This window comes from Peromyscus californicus, unplaced genomic scaffold (genome assembly GCF_007827085.1).
Source record: "Peromyscus californicus insignis strain IS unplaced genomic scaffold, ASM782708v3 Scaffold_19__1_contigs__length_69161282, whole genome shotgun sequence".
Taxonomy (NCBI): domain Eukaryota; kingdom Metazoa; phylum Chordata; class Mammalia; order Rodentia; family Cricetidae; genus Peromyscus; species Peromyscus californicus.
Window position 1 is genome coordinate 10,835,215 of NW_026294491.1, and position 18,877 is coordinate 10,854,091.

General features: G+C 44.6%; 1 protein-coding gene and 1 pseudogene across 3 annotated transcripts in view; one reads left to right on the top strand and one right to left on the bottom strand.

Annotated features, from left to right (window-relative positions):
- Positions 1 to 18,877, bottom strand: part of Mcm3ap (minichromosome maintenance complex component 3 associated protein) — a 51,615-nt gene that overhangs the window by 19,529 nt on the left and 13,209 nt on the right. For all 3 annotated transcript variants that reach the window (XM_052744629.1, XM_052744628.1, XM_052744630.1), the window contains exons 9-18: positions 18,543 to 18,811; positions 16,390 to 16,552; positions 11,163 to 11,323; positions 10,044 to 10,285; positions 9,535 to 9,734; positions 8,700 to 8,800; positions 8,132 to 8,263; positions 7,561 to 7,674; positions 4,476 to 4,628; positions 1,415 to 1,612 (exon numbers count right to left, since the gene is read on the bottom strand). In XM_052744629.1, coding sequence (XP_052600589.1) covers positions 1,415 to 1,612; positions 4,476 to 4,628; positions 7,561 to 7,674; positions 8,132 to 8,263; positions 8,700 to 8,800; positions 9,535 to 9,734; positions 10,044 to 10,285; positions 11,163 to 11,323; positions 16,390 to 16,552; positions 18,543 to 18,811 — 1,733 coding nt within the window. The remainder of the gene's footprint in view (positions 1 to 1,414; positions 1,613 to 4,475; positions 4,629 to 7,560; positions 7,675 to 8,131; positions 8,264 to 8,699; positions 8,801 to 9,534; positions 9,735 to 10,043; positions 10,286 to 11,162; positions 11,324 to 16,389; positions 16,553 to 18,542; positions 18,812 to 18,877) is intronic.
- Positions 12,105 to 12,961, top strand: LOC128114543 (40S ribosomal protein S24-like; annotated as a pseudogene).

Sequence of the window (18,877 nt, forward strand, 5' to 3'; positions counted from 1 at the left end):
ATGGAACATTAACAAGAGGTGACACAATCAATGGGGTATATCAGAGGACCCCTTTATTATGGGTGGAGGAAGATTGCTTCTAGCCATAACCTAGGGAAAGGCTATGGCAGAAAGAGAGACCTGTTTTGACCCGAGGTACATTCCAAGATGGCACTATAGGAGGGTGGACCTTAAAAACAAAATCAAGCCTAGGATTATGACCAGCAAAGGTAAGCACCAGGCTTGCTTTTAATCCCAGTACTCGCAAGGCAGAGGTAGGTGGGTCTCTATGAGTTTGAGGCCAGCCTGGTCTACAGAGTGAGTTCTAGGACAGCCAGGGCTACACAGAGAGACTTTGTCTTGAAAAACTAAAACAAAGGAACATAGGGCAAAGTTAAGAAGGCTGGTAATACCAATGAAGACTGAAGCTGAGAAGAAAAAGCAGGATTGGGAAGGAACTCACAAGAAACAATGACTTCAGGAAGCCAGACCATGTGTCAGAGCAGCCATGGGTCGGAGTAAAGACCCTAATCCCTGACTTCAGAGTATGTGCCTGACTATCTTCCCCATTTACATACAGCACACAGAGATGACCATGGGATCTGATGAACCAGATGAAACCTTAGAAGGAAATGCTCAGAGAGAAAGAACATCCTGTGGTGACCAGAGGAAGAAGAACCAGATCCCATCCAGGCAGTGCCTATGGCACCTCCACACTGTCTCCCTAGGGCCTGCCCACTGGGAGGCAGGATGGCTTTGAAGGCCCCTAGCAAAAGATGACATCGACACTGGGCCTGAAGAGAAATACCAAGCCCAAGATGGCTATGACTGGACAATTAATTTGGAGCTTAGGAACTGGACCGCTCAAGAACTGGGAGGAGCAGCAGGGAGGGCCTGGCTGAGGGAGACACGGAAGAAAGGACACTGCCATAGAAGAATACAGAAGGTAGACTATGAAGGAAGCACAGTGGGAGCAGAGTCTAGAAGTAGAAAGTTAGGGTAGACCTAGAAATCACTGATTTCAGCTGGGCGGTGGTGGCACACACCTTTAATCCCAGCACTCAGGAGGCAGAGCCAGGCGGATCTCTGTGAGTTCGAGGCCAGCCTGGACTACAGAGTGAGTTCCAGGAAAGGCGCAAAGCTACAGAGAGAAACCCTGTCTCGAAAAACCAAAAAAAAAAAAGAAATCACTGATTTGATCTAAGTATACCAACAGAACCTGAGTCTTTCAAGGTCATGCCAGACTTAAGCCTCCTTTCCTATCGGTGGACAAGTCACACATTCCCAATCGTGGGAAACACAACCCTCAAGATGCATTCCTATGTCTGTCCTTACTTTCTGGTTCCATCCATCTTCATCCACAAATACATCAGTCTAACTCATGCTGAAACTAATTGGGGTACAGAGTCCCAAGGACATGACGCTAAGCACTGACCTGGTACAGGAGATGCCTACTTTCCCTGCATGGCCCAGGTCCAAGAGGCCCTTGGCCAGGTTCTCCTCAGCAATGGGGCACTCTGCACTGGGCACTAGTGCCTGCAGTCGGTCATTCATGTCCACACAGCATGGTGCTGCTGGGAAGGCCCGCATCTGACGCCGGAGTTTCTTCCGGGCTGCAACAGCTTCCCTCCACCTACAGACAAACCAGCATAGCGTTATTGGATGGTGTGTGTAAGGCTCATTCCATGGGGGAAAATGCAAAGTCCGTTATAATAACATGGAAACATGGTTACTGTTTGTTGTAATTTTTTTACATTGATTTAATTTTCATGTGTACGAGTATTTTGCCTGTGTACATGTATGTGCTCCTTGTGCATGACTGTGGATAGTTGTGAGCCACCATGTGGGGGCTGGGAATGGAATCCAGATCTTCTGCAAGAACAGCAAATGTTCTTAAGCACCAAGCCATCTCTCCAGCCTGGAAATGTAGTTTAACAATCTAAGTTTTTTTTTCAGCAAGAGTGCTTAAAATGAAAATTAATTTCAATTAAAATGTGGGCATGATAAAAAAAAAAAAAAAAAAAAAAAAAAGCCGTGAGCACTGAAACTGCCAGAATTAAGAATACTGACTTATCTCTAAAAGCTAATTTGGATACAAATTTAATATATAGTGACCCCTTTAGCCCAGCAAACAGGAATGTATCTACCAATAACATGCATGTGAACAGACGTGTAAAGTGTTGATACAAAGGAAGTCACTAAAGCACTGTCACAGCCACAGAGAGCCATGTGAGATTCAACAGAGGACCAGTCACTTACGGCACCAATACTCCCACCCGCACAACGCACTGCTACCAACAGTGATAGGGGAGCTTGACATGCTACCAAGGTTGGGCCTCCACCTTTTATCAGGGAGAATAAAGACTTGGATCGTTGCTGGCTGCCAAGAAGAAGTCTCCAGCCGGGTGAGTGGCGGTGACTTCTGGGGAACGGACAGGCTCTGGCCTGGGAGCTCTTCTCCTCGTGTGGTCCTCTTTATGCTGTTACCAACGTCAAGGACACTAGCACTTACTTTAAATTTCACTGTACAATGAGTCACCCTGCAACGTACATAACACCTAAACGATGAGCTTAAGTAACAAACACACAGGTGCTTCTGTGCTGCTGGGCCACTGCCTTAAATGACGACCTTTTCTGTCCCCACCACACTGAGATTATGCTCATTCTTCTCGTTGGGGTCATTACAACAGATCTGGGGTACTCTACTCTGCTTAGTTTGAATATATTCTATTTGTATATATGTCTCCATAAACTGATGATTTTCTGCTATCAAGAAACTCAAAGTTAATAGCTAGACTTAATTTTTTTTTACTTTATGACATTTCAAAAATGGTATGAGTTCAGTAAAAAAAAAAAAAAAAAGGAAGTTCAGATTTAATTTCCTAACCTAAGATTTCTTAAACTTTTTCTATTTATAATCCTTTTTCAGCCGGGCGGTGGTGGCGCACGCCTTTAATCCCAGCACTCGGGAGGCAGAGCCAGGCGGATCTCTGTGAGTTCGAGGCCAGCCTGGTCTCCAAAGCAAGTTCCAGGAAAGGCGCAAAGCTACACAGAGAAACCCTGTCTCGAAAAACCAAAAAAAAAAAAAAAAAAAAAAAAAAAAGAAAGCAAAAAGAAACTAGACGGTCTCCTTCCTACAAAATGAAAGACTTAAAGCCAACAAATAAATTTAGCCGGGCGGTGGTGGCGCACGCCTTTAATCCCAGCACTCGGGAGGCAGAGCCAGGCGGATCTCTGTGAGTTCGAGGCCAGCCTGGGCTACCAAGTGAGTTCCAGGAAAAGGCGCAAAGCTACACAGAGAAACCCTGTCTCGAAAAAAAAAAAAAAAAATCCTTTTTCACCCAAGAAATGAAACCTTCTGACTACTGCCATTATTTTATTTTTTACAGCCCTCATAGTCAGGTATACAACCCCACACTTAAGAAGTTTGCCCTAGACTAGTGACAGCTATACAATGCTTTCTCAGTATCACTAGAAAATCCTGTACAACTAGCTACTACCCAGTTAGCCGAAAGCAAACACCCAACACTGTAGCGTGTGTTATGTTGCTAGGCTATGACTGGGAAGGTCAGGAATAGTAAATGCATTTTTGTTTATTTATTTTTTTGTTTTTACACCCCAACCAAAGTTTCCCCTCCCCCCCCCTCTTTCCAGTTCCTTCTCCCACCTCTCCCCACCCCTGTAAATGCATTTTCAATTTACAGTGAATTTATCATGCGGTAACCCATCATAACAAATATCAGTGCTGGGGGCTGGAGAGTTAGTGCTGTGGTTAAGAGTACTTGTTGCTCTTGCAGAGGACTCAGGTTCAGTTCCTAGCACCATGACAGTTCCCAACTGTTTGTAACTCTAGTTCCAGAAGATGTGACACCTCTTCTGACCTCCTTGGGCACCAGGCATGCATGTGGTGCACATACATACATGCAGACAGAACACTCATATACATAAAAAATTATAAATCTAAAACCTAAGTGTTTTGTTTTTTGTTTTTTCCTAGACAGGGTTTCTCTGTGTAGCCTTGGCTGTCCTGGAACTCAAACTCAGAGATCCACCTGCCTTTTACTTAAGGGTGCTGGGATTTAAAGGTGTGCTCCACTATCGCCTGGCAAGTGTTTTTGGTTTTTTGGTTTTGTTTTTTTTTTTTTAAAGAGAGTATCAGTACTTAGGTTTGGGAGATTCATCCATGATTTATTTGTTTAACACGTATTCAGACATTTTCCTGTGTCTAGTACAGGCAATCAACATCAAGTATTGTATAAATATCCGTTCAAATACAGGACAGCCACCCTTCCCCTAATCAAATGCCTTGAGAACATAAGACACGCACGTATAACCAACTGTTTTTGAAAGTCTAAGCCTACTTCAGATACTCACTCTTTACAGAATATGCTGTGAGCCTTTCATCACAGGCTAATGGAATTGACAGCTCACAGATATTGAACCTGATACAAGACTTCCATGTGGGTAGCTAACTTCTGTAAGAACAAAGAACTCACCGTTGAAGGTACTTGCAGAAGCACTGAAGTTCCTGGAGAGTCTCTTTTGCAGCCTGGAAAATTTCCTCAGCAAGAAACAAATCCACCAGGTGTGTACAAATGGCTTCACAACAGCGGGCTGCGCGGACCTTTTGGTCTGTCTCTACTGCACTCCTGGAATACAGGGCAATTATCATAGACGCTGCTGCACCAAGGCTTACTGAAACTTAAGGGCTTGCTTTAAAAATGCAAGCGTCTAGGCTGGGAATGTGGTAGAGCATCTCTCCTGGTTAGTTTCTCAATTGAGAAAATGCCTCCATCAGATTGCCTATAGGCAAGTGTATAGAGCATTTCCTTGATTAATGATTGATGTTGAGAGCCCAGCCAAATGGAGTTGGTGCCATTTGGCTGGGCCATGTAGGACACATATTCCTGGAGTGTATAAGAAAATAGGCTGATCAAACAAGGAGGAACAAGCCAATAAACAGCATTCCTCCATGGCTTCTGTGTCAATTCCTGCCTGTAGGTTCCTGCCTTGAGTTCCTGTCCTGACTTCCTTCAGTAATGAACAGTGATGTAGCAGTGTAAGCCAAATAAACCCTTTCCTGCCCAGACTGCTTTCACTCATGGTCTTTATCACAGCAACAGAAACCCAACTAGGACAGCATCTGCCTAGCATGTGCAAGACCCTCGTTTTGACTGATGTACCCACTCCAAAAGAGCTGGAGTCTACTTTTATATGGAAATATAATTAGCATGTCCACTATAAGAGGAAGTTTAAGACTTTTATTTTTACATAAAAGTAGACATCTGAAAAGGTAAGTAAAAAAGAAAACTATCAAACAGGGTGCCGGATCAAGTTCAAATAGGCCACTGTTCCAATTGGGAAATAAACCTTTAACCCATCAAGGTATGGTAGCCTACACAAAAGTTCCTAATGCCCAGGAACCTGAGGTGAGAGCACCACCTGAACCCAGTAGTTGAACTAGCATTAGTAACAAAGCAAGAGCTTACATTCCAAGCCTACACACATACTCTATTTAATTCAGTGGGGAGGGGGATTCCAGTGCGCCACGGGTACATGTGGAGGTTACAGGACAACTTCTGGAAGTCAGTTCTCTTATTCCACTATGTGGTTCTGGAGATTGAATTCAGGTCACCAAGCTTGGCAACAAGTGCCTTTGAATTTGAATTTTTTTTTTTTTTTTTTTTTTGGTTTTTTCGAGACAGGGTTTCTCTGTGTAGCTTTGCGCCTTTCCTGGAACTCGCTTTGGAGACCAGGCTGGCCTCAAACTCACAGAGATCCGCCTGGCTCTGCCTCCCGAGTGCTGGGATTAAAGGCGTGCGCCACCACCGCCCGGCTGAATTTGAATTTTAAATGACCACTGAGACCATCCAAAGTCTCATCAGCAATATCAGGTGTCTACAATTAGATGTACCTTACATGCACCCTAAACACTAGTGGCCTAGGAATGGTTTCCCTCAGATAAATCACTCTCTCAGACGGTTCTCTTTTTTAAAGACGGAGTCTCACTAGCTAACCCAAATTGACCTAGAATTTGCTTTGTAGCCCAAGCTGGCCTCAAACCTATGATTCTCCTACCTCAGCCTCACAAGTACTGGGATGACAAGCATGTACCACTGTACTGAGACATAAAAAGAAGACAATGTTAAATGATGCATGTGTGTATGCCACACATATGTGGGTACCTGCAAAGGCCAGAAAAGGGTGTCAAGTCCCTGGAGCTGGAGTTACAAGTGACTGTGAACATCTGATGTAGATACGGGGAACTAAACATGGGTCCTCTGGAAGAACAGCAAGCAATCTTAACCACTGAGACATCTCTCTGGCCCCAAAAAGCAATTTTTAATTAAAAAAATTCAATCGAGCAAGACAACACAAAAACTATCAAGCACATAAGCCACAGAATTGAAGTAAGCTTAAATAGAGAAGACTCATTTCCAGGAACTCATCCCTGTGGTGCTAGAGACAGGTCAGGACTAAGCTAAACTCTAGGACGGCCAAACCCACGGGCACTTTCCTCATTGTCATCAAGCCCTTGGTTTTATCTATCCTAACATTTCTTCCTGGGATTGAAAATGAATCTACTAGCTGGGCATGGTGGCACACACCTTTAATTACAGCACTTGGGAGGCAGAGGCAGGTGACTTTCTCAAGTTTGAGGCTACCCTGGTCTACAGAGTGAGTTCCAGGCCAACCAAGACAACACAGTGAGATCCTGTCTCAAAACAAAAACCAACAAACAAAACAACCCAACATACTAAATTAATCCCAGTACATGGGAGGGTGATGTAGAAGAATAACCACATGTTCAAGGCCAACATGGGCTACATAGTGAGTGCTAGGCTATTCTGGGCTACTAAGTGTGACCCTGCCTCAAAGAACAGACATACTTGCCATCATTTCGTGAAATCTCTTCCTTCTAGGAACTAGAGAAACAGGATCCCAACTAGCAAGAATAGAAAGAGCCATCAACTGAAAATATACCACCTCTGGGTGGGCTCCCCACCTACTGGGAGCTGTAATGTACGCTGTGGTCTACCACCTTCATGCTATCTCAGGGAAACATAAGCACAAGGATAGGTTTTCCTTTACAACCAGCACCCTTTCCTTCCTGAAGCTCAACAGTAAAATGATTAAAACTCTTAGGTGAAAAGTCCAAAGAAATCTTAACATATACAAGTAGAAAGGTTCTCTTACTTGAAAAATAATAGCATACGGCCTGGTATAGAAGGGATTCTACTAGTAAATTTACTAACAGACACAGCCCATGCCTTATGCAGGGTCCACGATAAGGAGACTGAAGCAGAGGGCCTCCCTATTAGAACAGCATATTACATTTGGCTATCTAAAAGATAAGCTTTTCATGGGGCACGGTAGTGCATGCATTTAATGCCAGCACTTGGGAGGCCAGACAGATGCAGCTCTGCATGTCCGAGGCCAAGGCCAGCCTGTCTACAGGACAGACAGAGCTACAAAAAGTAACCCTGATATACATACACACACCACAACTGGCTTGGCCATGGTGCCTCCTTCCTCCTACCGCACTCCTGGCCCTCAGGAGGACCCCAGCATGTCACTCACTTTAACTCCTGAGAGCAGGTCTCCCACACACATTCCGTCACCATGAGCTCTGTCAGCTCTGCAGCCAGGCCCTCACTCAGCTGAGTTAACACCAGTTCTCTCTCTTGCTTCAACCTATGGGCAAAAGAAAAACAGCACAAAGGTAATACTTAAGAATAAAAATAAATGAGGGCCAAAGAGATGGTCATGGCTAAGAAGGCACAGTGCTCTTGCAGAGGACCTGAGTTCATGTCCCAACACCCACATGGAACTGTTCACAACTGCCTGTAACTACAGCTCCAGGTACCTGACACCATCTTCTGCCCTCCACAGGAATCTGCATTCACATACATATGCCATCGACCTCCCAACAGACACACACACACACACACACACACACACACACACACACACACATACACACACACACACACACCCTAGCTTTCTCTTAGTCAAATCATGAGGGTGCTGAATGGCTCATGGGTCAGATAGTGAATGGCCAGTCACACAGTGAATAGCAAGAGGGGTATCATAGGTGAGGGCTGGTACAAACTGACCTCCGGGCCCAGCTACAGGAACAGGACACACCCACCTTTCCTCTTCAGCCTGTCGCTTTTCTTCCTCTCTTCTCCGCCTTTCCATGGATACTTCTTCAGCAGCAACATGCCTCAAAATGCCTGTGGTCGCCGCTGTTATCAGATCCTCCACGGCAGCGTTAGAAACACTTAACAAAACAAAGCAGACGGCATTCAAACACAGAAAAAAGTAAGCCACCATTCACGCTTGCCAAGTGAGATCTGTTTCTGGAACGCAGAGACAGTTCAACACATGAAAGCCAATCGTACGTAAGTAGGTAGGTAGGTAGGTAGGTAGGTAGGTAGGTAGGTAGGAAGGAAGGAAGGAAGGAAGGAAGGAAGGAAGGAAGGGAAAAAGAGAGAAAAAAAGGTCAGGAACAAGAGAAACTACATCCGCCTAGAGAATAAAGGAAACATTTAGGTCTTGGAGAGGTGCGAAGCCCTTGGACTAGGCACTGTGGATCTTAATCACATAGAACTGGGTCTTGCTGATGAATGAGAACAGCTTGTAAGGAAGGGTGTGACTGTCCCCAGAGATCAAATAACAGCCGAGCAAGACAGGCTGGCAGGTCAGGTCCCACTCACCCCAGAGCTGCAGCTACGTAGGCTGCTCCAGCAGAGCTGACTTCCTCACAGTCTACTTGAAGAGCCTCCTGGATGAGCTCGTCCACCACCTGCGCCAGGTCCTAAGGAGAGACCAGCACAGGAGTTAGGCCAGGTTGTCTGCCAAGGCAGACATCTTGGGAGAAGCCTTCTCAGTGGACATTTGTGAAAGTTTTTCAGTTTTCCTGGTAAAGCACGGGGACCTTAGTGCAGGGTCTGCGCAGTTCTTCAGGGAGACCTCTGAACAACAGAAAGGTGCCTTCCAGAGGGGCTAGCTAGGGCAAGCCTGCTCATGACTGCCCTGTAGGTGGTCATAACAGCACCGTTATACATCATTTCCAGTTCACATCAAAATCCTCAAATTCTGTGACCTTTAGGCTTTCCCTCAAGACTCCCCAATCCTCCAGTAGGTCTAGTGAGACACAATCAAGTCCCCCACTTGTGCAGCAGACAAGTTCTGCTCAAAACGAAAGCCACCCTCTGTCTACAGGCACAAAGCAGTGCTGTGACCCCACAGGCCCTGGTCAGCTCAGCCACTGGTGTCACACAGTCTCAACAGTCAGAAGAGACATGCCGGGTTCAGCTCGGGATTGTGGTAGGAACCACTCAAGTGCAGTTCTGACTGCTATGATGAAGACGGGGTCCCTGCAGCTACCCTGAAGGAATGGCCTTACGTCTGCCACCCGAGGCTATGACCCTGGACAGGTCCTCTCCCGCACCTTCCTGATTCTGGCTCCTATCCAGTGAGACCAGGCAACACAGTCCCCTCACACAAATGTTTACAGACTTCATGACGCTTTACTGCGGAAGACCCTACCGACTCAGAGTACACAGGTGCAGGCTTTGGAGGCAGCAGCTCAGGCTGCATGGAGGACTGGAAAAGGCCGGGGGCCACAACTGGGGCCAGTGGTGGGACGCGAAGCACTGGTGTGGATGAGGGTGCAGGAGGAGGCTGTGCGAGGAGAGTCAACGGTGGCACATCTACCTCGGCCTCATACTCCTCTCTTCTCCCACCACCTAGAAAGAAAACACACCGGAGCTTGTTACCAGAACCACATAACTACAATCTCGACGAAAGGACCAGAGCTATCCAAACCCGAAGGAGGGGACTGCCCTCTTGACAACCATCCTAAGGGTATATGGCAGAGGATGATACATGCTTTGTGTGGAAACTGTATCATGGTATCATAAACAAGGGTGTCAAAACTCCAAACCCAGGCAAAGTGAGAACTACCTAAGCATCTGGCCAACAGCCAGGCCTCCAAACACAGAATCTTCTAATGACAGGGAGGCTTCAAGAGGGAAAATGCACTACAGTTCACTCACCTGCTGGGTCTGCACCAGATCTCTGAGTGCTGATGGGAAGCTCCGTAGCCAGGCTCTCTCCAACGTATTTATTCTGTGAGTTAAAGCTGCACACAGGTGTATGGCGAGGTACAGGAGGCAGTGGCCCTCCATTCACGACTTCTCCAACTGACACAGTCAGCTTCTGGGCAATAAACACTGACTTCCAGGACTTGGATAATCCCTCTGGTTCCAAGAATGCCGACCGATTCAGCTCAACACAGCTACCCAGACCAGGAAGAGCCCACAGAGAGAAGTCAGCAGGGAAAGAAGACAGCTATGCCTCCCCAAACCCAGCTACTGGATCCCCTGATTAGAGCAAGACTGGACAGATAAAAGAAGAGAAAGCTTCCAGCCTCGGGGAATCACCGGACCCAGAGCATTAACAGCCATGTGTGGAATGACACAAACCAGTGTGCTCCTCTTTCAGTGAAGACTTCCCTGAGGACAGAACTAGAAAGAAAACTGCAGTGGGCTGAGGAAACACAACCAAATGTCCAGTGTAATGGTGCCATTATTTGGGAAACAGTCTGTGAGCATCAAGGGCATCCAAGCCCTGATTACAGGTACAGAGTACCTTGACACAGCCTACTGGACTTCCAGCTCTGCTGCCAGGAGTGCAGGGGCCAAACAGGGGTAGACAAAGGCAATCTTCAAAGAGCAGAGGAGAAAAGTCCTAACCTTTATCTTTAGGTTTTCTGCTAACTGATGAAAAGCAATGATTTGGGAATGAAAAAGAACTTGGTCTGCTTCTTTGTATTCTCAAATCCCTGGTTGTGTACACATTTAATCATACTACTTGGGAGGCAGATCTCTGTGAGTCTGAGGCCAGCCTGGTCTACATAGCAAGTTTCAGGCCAGCCAGGGCTACATAGCAAGACCCTATCTCAAACAAAACAAAACAAAAACAAAAGAATGAACTTGGTCTGGACCCATGTGTGCCTTGGGAATATTCCCTAGGTTCACAGTAGGGAAGCAGTACACAAAATAGGCCTTCTCAAAGGCCCAACAAGTAGTCCTTTATCAGAATTTTAAAAAAAGTGTGTGTGTGTTGGGGGGCGGGGCAGAAGAGACGTGCACAGGTGCAGTCTCAGCTCTTACCCATCAGCTACAGTGAGGCCATGGTAATTGAGGAAGTTGGTTGCCTCTTCACAATCTCTGAATAACAGCATGCGTACGACACCATCCAGGGGGAAGACAGTAGAGCGTTGTGTGCTCACAGTGTATGCAACATTGAGTGCTCGGAGGGCGTCCTTACGGATCTGAAAGAAGCCATGACAATGTAGGCTCAGAGGGAAACCCAGTTCAATGAAAAGTACAGCCAGCTGGCCACACAATCACGAGCTCCTGCTACAGCTCAGTCCTATTTCCCTATCTAGTCAGAGCTCACCCTCATCTCTCAGTGCTCATATTCCCTCAGACTGCCTTTCTTCCCTACTGTACATAATTACTACTAAATGTACTTTATGCATTATCATCTTTAGCTCTGGTTTCTTTCCTAGCACATCAGTAGTGCGGAAATGGGAATTTTGTTGGTTTTGTTCCCATTGTACACTGAGCATTAAGAATACAGTCAGGCAGAAGGGCCAGGCAGTGATGGTGCACACCTTTAATACCAACACTTGGGAGGCAGAAGCAGGTGGATCTCTGTGAGTTCAAGGACAACCTGGTCTACAGAGCGAGTTACAGGACAGCCAAGGCTACACACAGAGAAACCCTGTCTCAAAATACAAAAAAAAAAAAAAAAAATCCAGGTTCTACTTATTTAAAGTTGCCTACAGCAGTCAAATTATAATAACATTACTCATTTAAAAAATAATAACAGCTGGGTGGTGGTGGCACACACCTTTAATCCCAGAACTCAGGAGGCAGAGCCAGGCGGATCTCTGTGAGTTAGAGGCCCACCAGTCTACAGAACGAGATCCAGGACAGGCACCAAAGCTACACAGAGAAACCCTGTCTAGAAAAAACCAAAATTAAATTAAAATAAAATAAAAAATAATAACTACTCTCTGCCTCCTTGGCTGCTCGAGGACCACCACCATGAATGACAGAGTAATGATCCGGACCAGGAAGTTAATGGCGAACCAACTGCTTCAGAGGAAACAAATGATCACTGATGTCCTCCCCCCTGGGAAGGCAACAGTATCAAAGACAAAAAGTCAGGAAGAGCTAGCCAAAGAGTACAAAACAACAGCAGATGTCACCACCACATTTGGATTCAAAACATCTGGGCAGTGGAAAGACAACTGACTTTGGCTTGATGAATGATTCTCTGAATTACGTAAAGAAGGTTGAGCCTATACACAGACTTGAGAGATACGGCCCTTATGAGAAGAAAAGGACCTAAAGAAAACAAGGAGGAACGTAAGAAGAGGATGAGGAAGGTCGGGGGGCTGCAAAGGCCAACAGTGGTGCTGGCAAAAAGTGACCCAGAGATTGGATAACAGCAAAAGGAGTGGAGATTCTGCAATGACTTGATCTGCTGTAATGGTGCAAATTTCTAAGGAGAGGACAAATAAACTGCAAAAAATTTAAAAAGAAAAAATTTAGTAAAAAAAAAAAAGTAACTCTAAGTTCCACTTGACAAACGCACAGAATTCCCTAAGAGGTAGGTCATTAGTAATGTTTTCATTTGTCCCAGAATTTCGGCTGTGTTGGTGACAGTCAAATCTAACAACAGCAAGCAAACTGGTCAAAGACTCCTTGCTGGAGCTAGAGTGTAGACATGTAGACAATGGAACAAGATCAAGTGCGTGTGACTTCAGCCACTGGATGTTTAAAAGAGATGCCAAAAGCACACACTGGAGAAAAGAAAGCATCTTTAACAAATGGTGTTGAGAAAACTGCATGTCCATGTGCAAAAGAATGAAATTAGACCTGTCACTATCACCTTACACACACACACACACACACACACACACACACACACACACACAAAAAAAAAAAAAAAAAAACTAGCTCCAGCTTGATCAAAGACCTAAATGTGAAACCTGAAACTGCTAGAATAAAACATAGGCAGTACCCCCTACATGTCACAGATGTAGGAAAGGACATTCTGAACAGGACTCCACCTGCCCAAGAATTAAGGCCAACTGACAAGTGGAACTTTATAAAACTAAAAGCTAAAGAAACAATCAACAGAGTGGAGAGGAAGCCACAGAATGGGAGGGATCTTCGCCAGCTGTACATCTGACAGAGGATTAATATCCAGAATACACGAAGAACTCAAAAACAACAACAACAAAATTGACCCATTAAAAAAATGGACCTGGAACATGAACAGAGTTCTCAAAAGAAGAAAAAAACATGGCTAAGAAATATCTTAAGAAATGTTCATCATTCTTAGCAATTAGGGAAATGCAAATCAAAACAACTTGGAGATTTCATCTTTCCCTAGTCAGAATGGCCAAGATCAACAAAGTAACTAATAATAAATACTGGAGGAAGTGTCGGGGGAAGGAACTGTCATTCACTGTTGGTGAGGTTGCAGATTGGTCCAGACATTATGGAAATCAGTGTGGAGAAGTCTCAAAAATAAACCTACCATACGCCCAAAGACTTGACATCACACAGATACTTATTCAGCCATGTTCAATACTAACCTATTCACAATAGCTAAGAAAAAGAAACAACCTAAATGTCCTTCAACTTGCAAATGGATAATAAAAATGTGATATATATACACTACAGAATACCATTAAGCTATAAAGGAAAATGAAATTAAGAATTCTGCAGGCAAAAGGAGGAAACTAGAAAAGATCATACTGAGTGAGGTAACCCAGACTTGGAAAGACAAGCATCGCATGTTTTCTCTCATCTGAGGAGCCCAGCTCCAAATCTTCAGGTGTGAGTACACAGCCCATAGTAACCACAGAAACCAGCAATGCAAACGAGAGCATTGCGGGAGTAGAGTGTGCAGGAGCAATAGGGAGGGGAATGGCCGGGTACAGGTACAGATGGGAGAAAAGGAAGAGAATGGGAACTCCAATTAGTGAGGAGGGAAGAAAGAGTATACAACAATAAAAATGTCTGAAAAAGCTGTAAGGAATCCAACTATCAACTATCTACCTAAAAACACCTGTAACAGCAGCTGGAGAGACGGTTCAGCAGTTAAGAGCATTGGCTGCTCTTCCAGAGGACCCAGGTTTGGTTCCCAGTACTCATGTAGCAACTCACAAACTCCAGTTCCAGGGGATCTGACCCCATTCTGCCCTCCATGAGCACTACATGCACATGGTACACAGACATACATGTATGCAAATACTCATACACTTAAAATACAAAAAGAAGTAAATCTTTAAAAAAAAAAAAAAACTTGGCAGAGAGGTGAACATCTTTAATCCCAGCACTTGGAAGGCAGTGGCAGGTAGATCTCTGTGAGTTCAAGGCCAGCCTGGTCTACATAGAGAGGTGCAGGACAGCCAGAGCTACATTGAGACCCTACTTCAATAAATAAATAAATAAATAGATAAAAAAAAAAGTAGAAATACCTATAATACACTTAAGTTAGTGTATAAACAAACATATATAGCTTAAGTAAAAATTTCCCATCTGAGCTTACAATGTTCCCTCCAAGAACCAAAGAGCACAATAGAAATGTCAGCACCAGGCATGAAAAGCCCTTCTGGGAGTTGTTGGTCAGGGTTTTCCAAGAGACTCCCAAAACATTACAAGTTATTGCTATTGCCTTTGGTTGCTCCCCAGAGGTAGAAGGTTAATTCCCTACTGCTGAAAACACCATGCAGTTTAGACACAGGACCCAGAGGTCCCTGAGCTGAAACTGACCTGAATGCTTCTTCCCTGAGAACTAGCTTTCATAGTACCAGAAGGCGCCCTTGCAAGCTTCCAAAAGCAACCAACAGTGCTACTCAGCTATGACACATATGAACCAATAACCCTAGGGTAGTAGTGTCACACACACCTTGGTGGTAACCAACAGCGCTCTAATTTGACCTAAGGCCGGCTCAGTCAGAGAGAAATCATGCCTGGTACAGGAAACCTAGCCAACTACCTAGGGCTAGTAGTCATGGATCTTGGAGGAGAACCCATAACTGCTGCTTTACTAAATATTTGTCCTGTGTAGGTAGTTCTTACCCCTCATTGAGGACACTTCTCTTTGCAGCAGACAGAGACAATTATAGAAAACCACAACCAATCAAAATGCAAAGTTGTTGAGTCCAGTCCCAAGGGGTCATCTACAATACCACTCCCACACTCAGGGAACACTGTGGAAGAAGGGGCAGAAAGGTTGTAAAAGCCAAAGGAATGGGGAGTTCGTCACAAGATTGTGTCTACTACAGATAGCAGAAGCTACATCCATGAAGTCTCCCCAACATGACTATTATACATGAGCTGAACAAGGACAACAGATACACTAATGTGAACAGGGAAAAGCCAAGGAGGCCTCAACCCTATACAAAGAACTACAGGCAACTAAAGAATGCTAAGAGTGGGAGGGAAGAAATAGTCTTCCTCAAGAAGAGCATACCAACTGATTATCTAATACCAATGATCAGCCCTGAAAACGTATATACAAGTAAAATTACCCAGACTGAGCAAGCTATCCTTATATTTAGGAGTGTGTGTGTATACAGACAATAACCTCCAGACAGCCCCTCTCCTATCATCAGAGGCCAAGCAGAATCACTCCATGCCCAACTGAAACAGTATGTTCATGAGAAGGGCACACTGGGGGAAGAGTCACAGTACCAGTTATTTCTCATTGTGCCAATATCTATATCGGTTATTTCTCACTGTGCCAATACATGTAGAACTTATAAGAAATTCCTTAATTTAAAAAATAAAATAAAGCGGTCTTCTGAATGCCTTTGTAGTCCCAAGGCAAAGCACAGAACAGAGTAGAAAAACAGGACTTGGATATTTACTGAAATGAACTCAGCATCAGCAACCTAACACTCAAAAACGGTTGGTTGGTTTTGTGTTTTCCAAACAGTCTCCCTAGGTTATCCTGGCTTTCCTCTCAAAATTTTTATTAATACCAACAATTTCAAAGTTAAGGATTTTGTACACTATAGGATTTGTGGTTTGGGGTTGGTTTTCATGAAAGATGATAGTGTTGAACTCAACCTGTCATTAAAAGATCTCTGTGAGCCACAGAACTATTCCCATTGCATGGCCGCTCTTAGTGGAGATCCATGGTAGCCCATCATCCATGGTTAAACCAGAAATACCCTGCTGGGCTGTGACAGGCTCCATGAGTTGACTGCTGCCTGCCCATTTGGAAGAGTACAGGAAAAGGGGATCATGTCAACACCTCAACAGTTACTGCTTTTGTTCCTATGTTGCTAGCAGTGGTTCGACTCACCTGATTAAAGTAACAGTGTAACAGGCATGCATTCAGGTAAGATGCAGACTGGACCAGTTTGAAAAATCTCACGAAATTATTACTGTTCAATGCAGCAAAAGCCTGGACAGCAAAGTTCACCTCGGGGGAGTTCCTAACATTAGGGTGGAACTGCTGAACTTCCCTGTAAGTTAAGGAGGCACAAGCGTTAGAATGGTGATTTAAGTCACTCTGATAAAACAACTAGATTTCAGCAATACCGAGACGGGGAGTCTAAATGGTGACAACCACCGAAATCTAAGTTCCAAAATCAGAGCTGCCACTTGCACACTCAACTGATACACACGGGGCCTCCTTCCTCTATCTTTCTTCCTCTTTTCTTTTTGAGATAGAATCATATGTATCCCAGATGGGCTTCAAATTCACTCTGCAGCCAAAGATGACCTTAAACTTCAGATAGGATTATAGCGGTTTTAAGAGCTTTTCTTTAAAAGATAATAAACTGTGAGGCTGGAGAGATGGCTCAGAGGTTAAAAGCACTTGCTATTCTTGCAAAGGACCCAAGTTCGGTTCCCAGCACCCAAGTCAGGGAGCTCTCAACTGCCTATAACTTTAGCCCCAGGATATTTGACATCCTCTTCTAGTCTCTACAGGAACCTGCATTCACATGCATATGCTTACACATAGACACACACTACACACAATTAAAAATAATAATAAACAAAGATCTTAAAAAGATGATAAACAGCTGGGTATGGTGGATGCACCTTTAATCCCAGCACTTAAGAGGCAGATCTCTGAGTTCAAGGCCAGTCTGGTATATGGAGCGAGTTCCTAGACAGCCAGCACTACATAGAGAAACCCTGTCTTGAAATAATGAAAAAAAAAAAAAGCCGGGCAGTGGTGGAGCACGCCTTTAATCAAGGGCACTCAGGAGGCAGAGGCAGGCGGATCTTTGTGAGTTTGAGGCTAGCCTGGTCTACAGAGCGAGTTCCAGGACAGGCACCAAAATTACATGGAGAAACCCTGTCTCGAAAAACCAAAAAAAAAAAAAGAAAAGAAAAAAGAAATAATGAAAAATAGCTGGGCAATGGTGGCATATGCCTTTAATCCCAGCACTTGGGAGGCAGAGCCTGGTAGATCTCTGAGTTCGAGGCCAGCCTGGTCTACAGAGCAAGATCTAGGACAGGCACCAAAGCTACACAGAGAAACTCTGTCTCGAAAAATTTTAAAAAATGAAAAATAAAATAAAATAGGGAATGGGCTATGGTGGCACATGCTGTTTGTCCTAGCACTTGAGGAACAGAGGAAGGCAGATCTCTGTGAGTTAGAGGCCAGCCTGGTCTACAGAGTGAGTTCCAGGACAGCCAGAAATAGAGAGAAACCCACCCTCAAAAAACAGCTGCCCTCCCCGACAATTTTTTTTAACTGCATTATTCAAACTGGGTACAAATGTTTGTCATATATGAAGAGACTACCAGCCAATTTCTATAACTTGTTATCTGCTGTAAAGCTTAAACCAACCATATATATAGGCCTATAACAATAGGTTCCTGTAGAAAATATTAACCAAAAAAAAATTTACAGTTAAGCATGGCAGTGCACAGATATAATCCCAGCACTCAGAAGGCAGAGGCAAGAAATCTCAAATTTGAGGCCAATTTGGGTCACACCCCACATTGAGATTATGTCAAAAGGAAGAGAGAGGAAATAAAGGAGGGGAGGAGGAAGGGAGAGAGGGAAAAAACACAAAACAACTAATTTCAATATAAATAAGGGATTTTTGCAACTGAAAGAAGGCAGTGGTTACCAGAGTTTAGCTTACCAAACATGGGTGCAGACAAATCTACAGTTTTCCTTTCTTCTCTAAAGGTCTACTGAAATATCAGCCCAGCATTTCAAATTCTCTCACTCCAGTAACTTATCCAGTTTGATTTCATTTAACTTTCCTTCTAACTGAACTGCTAACGACACTAAGGGGACTTCCTACCTCCATGTCCTAGTCTCCCAGCTGTGTCACTGAGAGGGTCCTTCTCAGAATGAACGTGAAGGGATTACACATGGCATGCTGGTCTCAGTACATGCTGGCACTCATTTACCCCTGGCTCAGTGTGGCAACTGCACCATGGACTTTCTAATACATCAAAGCCCAACTTCTAAATCTGAAAACACACCTCAAAATGTCTCCTTTGTTGAGATTGAGCAGGACATTATAGCCCTGGAACTCTGCTTCACTGGCACAGAAAACACCCTTGTTCCTCAGGTCCTGGTACATCTCCTTCAAACTCTGTAGACACTTGGTCATATTCTCATTGTTGATCTTGGCATCAAAGGAGGACATGGGCTCCTCACACATGAAGTGGGCACAATGGATATGAAACCGTGTACACTTCTCGATCAGAGACACCGTCAGGGGATCACAGAGGTGCTGCTGTGTGATGTCCTGTTCAGATTAGAGGGGAGGATTACACATGCACACATGCACTGATCACTACACACAAGCTACATA